This window comes from Engystomops pustulosus, chromosome 4 (genome assembly GCF_040894005.1).
Source record: "Engystomops pustulosus chromosome 4, aEngPut4.maternal, whole genome shotgun sequence".
NCBI lineage: Eukaryota > Metazoa > Chordata > Amphibia > Anura > Leptodactylidae > Engystomops > Engystomops pustulosus.
The window spans coordinates 207590309-207596887 of NC_092414.1; the positions used below are offsets into that span (position 1 = coordinate 207590309).

The 6579-nt window shown below is 59.4% G+C and overlaps 1 protein-coding gene across 1 annotated transcript; it reads right to left on the reverse strand.

The window, feature by feature from the left end:
• Positions 1 to 2018: 2018 nt before the first annotated feature.
• Positions 2019 to 6279, reverse strand: TUBB4A (tubulin beta 4A class IVa). Its single transcript, XM_072149759.1, has 4 exons — positions 6120 to 6279; positions 4839 to 4947; positions 4648 to 4758; positions 2019 to 4043 (listed from the first exon to the last, which is right to left on the reverse strand). The coding sequence occupies exons 1-4, from the start codon at positions 6174 to 6176 to the stop codon at positions 2986 to 2988; spliced, it is 1335 nt and encodes a 444-aa protein (XP_072005860.1). The 5' UTR covers positions 6177 to 6279; the 3' UTR covers positions 2019 to 2985.
• Between the last annotated feature and the right edge of the window lie 300 nt (positions 6280 to 6579).

Here is a 6579-nt window from a genome sequence, read left to right on the forward strand (position 1 = left end):
GCAGTGCACATACAACGTCCTCAAGCTCAGAGTGCAAATAAGGAGCCGGCCCTGCAGCTAGACTATAAAGGGTTAAGCATCATCCAGAAGGAAAGCAGACATGAGTGGTGACACCTGCACTGCAGTCACTGACCTCTGACCTGCAGGGAGGTCACAGCCCAGAGGCGGCCATGACAGGAGCCTCCCTGTAGCTCCATATGTAGGACCGCATCACCACCGATATCTGATAGTCAGACATGCAGGAAACCCGATGGACGTCCTGGTTCTCTCTCAGTAATGACGGGCGCGGTCGTCTACCACAAACCTACATATAACAAGAGTTCTGCTTTGTGAAAGGGAATATCAATAGTCTGAATAATATGTATCCCTGGAATAAGACCTCTCATGTGTACACAACCGAGTGACGCACACAGCCTCCTATACACCGCGCGACGCACACAGCCTCCTATACACCGCGCGACGCACACAGCCTCCTATACACCGCGCGACGCACACAGCCTCCTATACACCGCGCGACGCACACAGCCTCCTATACACCGCGCGACGCACACAGCCTCCTATACACCGCGCGACGCACACAGCCTCCTATACACCGCGCGACGCACACAGCCTCCTATACACCGCGCGACGCACGCCGGCCCCTATACACCGCGCGACGCACGCCGGCCCCTATACACCGCGCGACGCACGCCGGCCCCTATACACCGCGCGACGCACGCCGGCCCCTATACACCGCGCGACGCACGCCGGCCCCTATACACCGCGCGACGCACGCCGGCCCCTATACACCGCGCGACGCACGCCGGCCCCTATACACCGCGCGACGCACGCCGGCCCCTATACACCGCGCGACGCACGCCGGCCCCTATACACCGCGCGACGCACGCCGGCCCCTATACACCGCGCGACGCACGCCGGCCCCTATACACCGCGCGACGCACGCCGGCCCCTATACACCGCGCGACGCACGCCGGCCCCTATACACCGCGCGACGCACGCCGGCCCCTATACACCGCGCGACGCACGCCGGCCCCTATACACCGCGCGACGCACGCCGGCCCCTATACACCGCGCGACGCACGCCGGCCCCTATACACCGCGCGACGCACGCCGGCCCCTATACACCGCGCGACGCACGCCGGCCCCTATACACCGCGCGACGCACGCCGGCCCCTATACACCGCGCGACGCACGCCGGCCCCTATACACCGCGCGACGCACGCCGGCCCCTATACACCGCGCGACGCACGCCGGCCCCTATACACCGCGCGACGCACGCCGGCCCCTATACACCGCGCGACGCACGCCGGCCCCTATACACCGCGCGACGCACGCCGGCCCCTATACACCGCGCGACGCACGCCGGCCCCTATACACCGCGCGACGCACGCCGGCCCCTATACACCGCGCGACGCACGCCGGCCCCTATACACCGCGCGACGCACGCCGGCCCCTATACACCGCGCGACGCACGCCGGCCCCTATACACCGCGCGACGCACGCCGGCCCCTATACACCGCGCGACGCACGCCGGCCCCTATACACCGCGCGACGCACGCCGGCCCCTATACACCGCGCGACGCACGCCGGCCCCTATACACCGCGCGACGCACGCCGGCCCCTATACACCGCGCGACGCACGCCGGCCCCTATACACCGCGCGACGCACGCCGGCCCCTATACACCGCGCGACGCACGCCGGCCCCTATACACCGCGCGACGCACACAGCCTCCTATACACCGCGTGACGCACGCCGGCCCCTATATACCGCATGACGCACACAGGCTCCTATATACTGTGTGATGTATACAGGCTCCTATATACTGTATGACACATCACACACTTCCTGGATGAAGTCACCCAGCACCAGGGCGTGTGCACACCTGTACGAGGGAGCGCGGGGATCGCCACCCATTGTAGTGTGAGACTTGCGCTACATTACACTGTACATGCACGGAGCAGCGCTCCTGGGAGACATCAGGACCCCCCCCCCATTAATCCAGACACACAAGTGTAGTTCTCGCACAGGCGTTTATTCAGTAGTGTGCAGACATGATAGCATGGCCGGGGTAAGTGCCGTCATCCTGTGCGACAGGTCCAATGATACGGGTGACAGATACACAATCACATGTATGTACTCACTTACAGACAAGAAGAAATGCAGCAGAAGACACAGGGGCAGGATGGAGGAGGAATCTGGACACAAGATCTGCGACCCATACGAGTGCAAGGAATGGATCCTTCATAGATTAAAAGGTAAGTGCCACTGGGGGGGTCAAGAGACCCCTCCTCACCAAGAGGTGCCTATTATGTCATCAAACGGCTCACCATAGCGGAGCATAAGGGGTTAAGAGGCATAGACCAAATAAAGGGGGCTGTGGAGAGACTCGTGCACCACAGCGGAGGCAGTAGTGTTAGTATGGTAATAGAATAGTGCTGGCTGACCAACAGGGGGCAGTAAAAAAATGGACAGCGGAGCCTCAGAACAGGGGTGCAAGTAGTCGTAGGGTTAAAAGGAATATTTCCCACCAACCCTGAGACTACAGCTTCCCACTCACTGGGGGATGATCGGGGCACGGCTACAAGATGGACACGTGGCAGCCGAGACTGTTCTAGGACAACAAGAACTACTCCCCAATCCTCCGAGATTCGGAGCAATCGTCCTCTCTCCAGCTCATGCAGACACATCTGGGAACGTCACATGCTAGAGTCACAACATCAAGTCATTACAATGGACCGGCACCAGGGCCCGCGCAGCTACAACACAAAAGTAAAGTGGACACCAAGGAAGAAAAGTCTTCTCCATAATCTGTAGATACCAGTGTACTGCAGAGCGATGCACCTCCAGAGGTCAGGGGTCACCTGTTCAGAGGCTCTGCTGGGGCTCAGGTTATTGGGGGCGCTGTCCTATCTGGTGATGGGACTCGGGAGGACATGATGGGAAGAGGGTTAGCCGTTTTGTGGGTTAGGTGAAGTGTGTGAACTTAAGCAACCTCTTCCTCTGCCTCCTCTTCGAACTCTCCCTCTTCGGCGGTGGCGTCCTGGTACTGCTGGTATTCGGACACCAGGTCGTTCATGTTGCTCTCGGCTTCGGTGAACTCCATCTCGTCCATGCCTTCTCCTGTGTACCAGTGGAGGAAAGCCTTGCGCCTGAACATGGCCGTGAACTGCTCGGAGATGCGTTTGAACAGCTCTTGGATGGCGGTGCTGTTGCCGATGAAGGTGGCGGCCATCTTCAGACCTCGGGGTGGGATGTCGCACACTGCGGTCTTGACATTGTTGGGGATCCATTCCACGAAGTAGCTGCTATTCTTGTTCTGGACATTCAACATCTGCTCGTCCACTTCCTTCATGGACATGCGGCCTCTGAACACAGCTGCCACCGTCAGGTAACGCCCGTGTCTTGGGTCGCAGGCGGCCATCATGTTTTTGGAGTCGAACATCTGCTGGGTGAGCTCGGGCACAGTCAGGGAACGGTACTGCTGGCTGCCACGGCTTGTCAATGGAGCAAAGCCTGGCATGAAGAAGTGGAGACGTGGGAAGGGGACCATGTTCACTGCCAGTTTACGGAGATCAGCATTGAGCTGTCCTGGGAAGCGCAAGCAGGTTGTGACGCCACTCATGGTTGCGCTGACCAAGTGGTTAAGATCACCGTATGTAGGAGTGGTCAACTTGAGTGTGCGGAAGCAGATGTCATACAAAGCCTCATTGTCTATGCAGTAGGTCTCGTCTGTGTTCTCTACCAGCTGGTGCACGGAGAGCGTGGCGTTGTACGGTTCTACCACGGTGTCGGACACTTTGGGGGAGGGCACAACGCTGAAGGTATTCATGATACGGTCGGGATACTCTTCCCTGATCTTGCTGATGAGGAGCGTTCCCATTCCAGAGCCGGTTCCACCACCCAGGGAGTGGGTGAGCTGGAAACCTTGAAGACAGTCGCAGCTCTCAGACTCCTTCCTCACCACATCCATGACGGAGTCCACTAGCTCGGCCCCCTCCGTGTAGTGACCCTTGGCCCAGTTGTTTCCTGCCCCGCTCTGACCTGCAAGAAGAAAGCCAAGGTCAGTATCACAACACCGGGTGCACAAAACAACTAAATGTATTAGTATTGTATCTGCGGCCACAAAGAGCTCAGGCGATGATGTCCTCATTGTTTAGTCAGGGAGGGGCACAGGAAGTGAGAGACGCCGGCACACCTGTGTACACAGCCGCCTGTAATTCAGGGCACTAACCCTCTACTTATCCGAATTTATGAGGTGTCATGAGCCATGCACGTGAGCTACAGCCCAGGGAGGAGCCCGCTGGGGTTTACACGTCAGGTATGGCGGCCGCTCTGCCACCATGGGGGTCCGTGAGCTCAAGCCTCCCCTAATACAGAATACGACCCCCACAGGGAGGCTGAGCCCAGGGAGGGGCAGGTGAGGAGCCCGCTGGGGTTTACAGGTCAGGTATGGAGGCCGCTCTGCCACCACGAGGGGTCTGTGAGCTCAAGCCTCCCCTAATACACAGGGTACGACCCTTAGCGGGAGGCCAAATCGGGGTCAGAGCAAGGCTAGATTACCAAATTAACATTTTACACCTTCATGTCCATGACACATACGACACCGCGTCATGGCAGCTCATCCTTATCCTCACAACCAACTTACCAAACACAAAGTTGTCTGGCCTGAAGATCTGTCCGAATGGTCCGGAGCGCACAGAGTCCATGGTGCCGGGCTCCAGGTCTACCAGGACGGCCCTGGGGACGTACTTCCCTCCTGCAGATAGATGACACATGGGAGGTGAGCGGGTGCTCCATGCACCGGGGAGGGGGGGGGGGGGGGTCTACGTGTCGTACCTGAGGCCTCGTTGTAGTAGACGTTGATTCTCTCCAGCTGCAGGTCGCTGTCCCCATGGTAGGTTCCTGTAGGATCGATGCCGTGCTCGTCACTGATGACTTCCCAGAACTGCGGAGGAAGAGGACATGACACATCACACACCCCTCCAGGACAGGGACACCATGAACACCCCTATAGGGCTCATTGCTGGTCCAGCTACATGTCCACACCCCAAAAACCCAACAAGGAGGCGGAGCTTCTGACTGGTTAAGGGCTGGTTGTAATTTTGAAGAGTCTCCCAAATCCTGCACCCCCCCCCCCCAAGCAGAACTGAACATGTATAGGGTCACAGTTACAGCCCCCCCCCACACATCAGAAAGACATGAAACAAAGGAGACCCCAGCAATGCACCTCACACTGACCCGAAATCTAATCCCGGCACCCCCAAAGACGGCTCCCGCCCCTCCCCCAAGCAACGTAACAGCGTCACGTCTCCTGAGAGCTGCCCCCGGCTGCTCCCCTCCCCCGGCAGTCACACAATCCTGTGCCCCCAGCCTGTCACCCGGGGGTAGAGAAGATGGCTGCCACAGCTGGGGGGCCCCGTCAGTCACACAATCCAGTGCCCCCAGCCTGTCACCCGGGGGTAGAGAAGATGGGGCCCCGGCAGTCACACAATCCTGTGCACTGTCACCCCCAGCCTGTCAGACATCCCCGGCAGGTATAATATATATATATACACACACACACACACACACACAATGCACCAGTACAAGGCGGCACCATCACCGCCCGGGGCACAGGTCGCCACGTCCGTCACCTGACACTGGGGGGAGGAGGGGGGGGGGACACGTGTCAGGTACAGACATCACCGGGAACACGTCCAGGACATGAGATCATTGTATACAGCGCAGCCCCGGCAGCCATGACACCTGCACCACAGACAGCACCAACATACAGGGACAATGGCAGGTCCTACAGCACCAGCACCACACCCTGCACCTCCCCCACTGTATAGGAATGCAGGACACCAGCCATAACAGCAGAGTGCAAGCTCCTCAGCCCAGCGGCACACATCCCCTCCCCCGGAGCCATCAGATGTGATTGTCAGCTCTTGTGCCCAGCCCCGCACACACCGGGTCATTATAGGGCGGTACCCCCGATCCTGTGCTGTACCCCCCGATCCTGTGCTGTACCCCCTGTACATGACACGTATAGTACACAGGGATTTCCTGCTTATAGTGACAGGAGCCGCGCCCCGCCCTCCGGGTGACTGGCAGCTCCCGGGCCCGGTGGCCCCTCACCTTGGCCCCGATCTGGTTGCCGCACTGTCCCGCCTGCAGGTGCACGATCTCCCTCATGGCTCCGCTGTGTGATGTTCCGGTGATCGCAGATGTCAGTACCGAGTCCCGAACCTTCTGCGCGCCCCCGCCTCAGCGCCGCCGCTTTTATACAGGATGACGTCAGGGAGGCGGAGCTCCGGCGGCCATGTCAGAAGCGGGCAAACAGGAAAGTCTGCGAGTACGTCAGCCATCTTAGCTCAGGACTGGACACCCGCTCAGCAGCCATTTTGCTTCGTGTCGGATGCCCACACATGCCCGCGCCTTGTAATAAAGCGAAATGTAATGCATAGCGCCGCCTTGTGGTGTTATCAGTACAGTGCAAGCTGCCAGGTCCGAGGAAGTCACAACAGCGCCACCATGCGGTGAAATGTATACCGTGCAAGGAAATAGCTTCTGTGCGCCCCCGTGTGGCCATGACTAC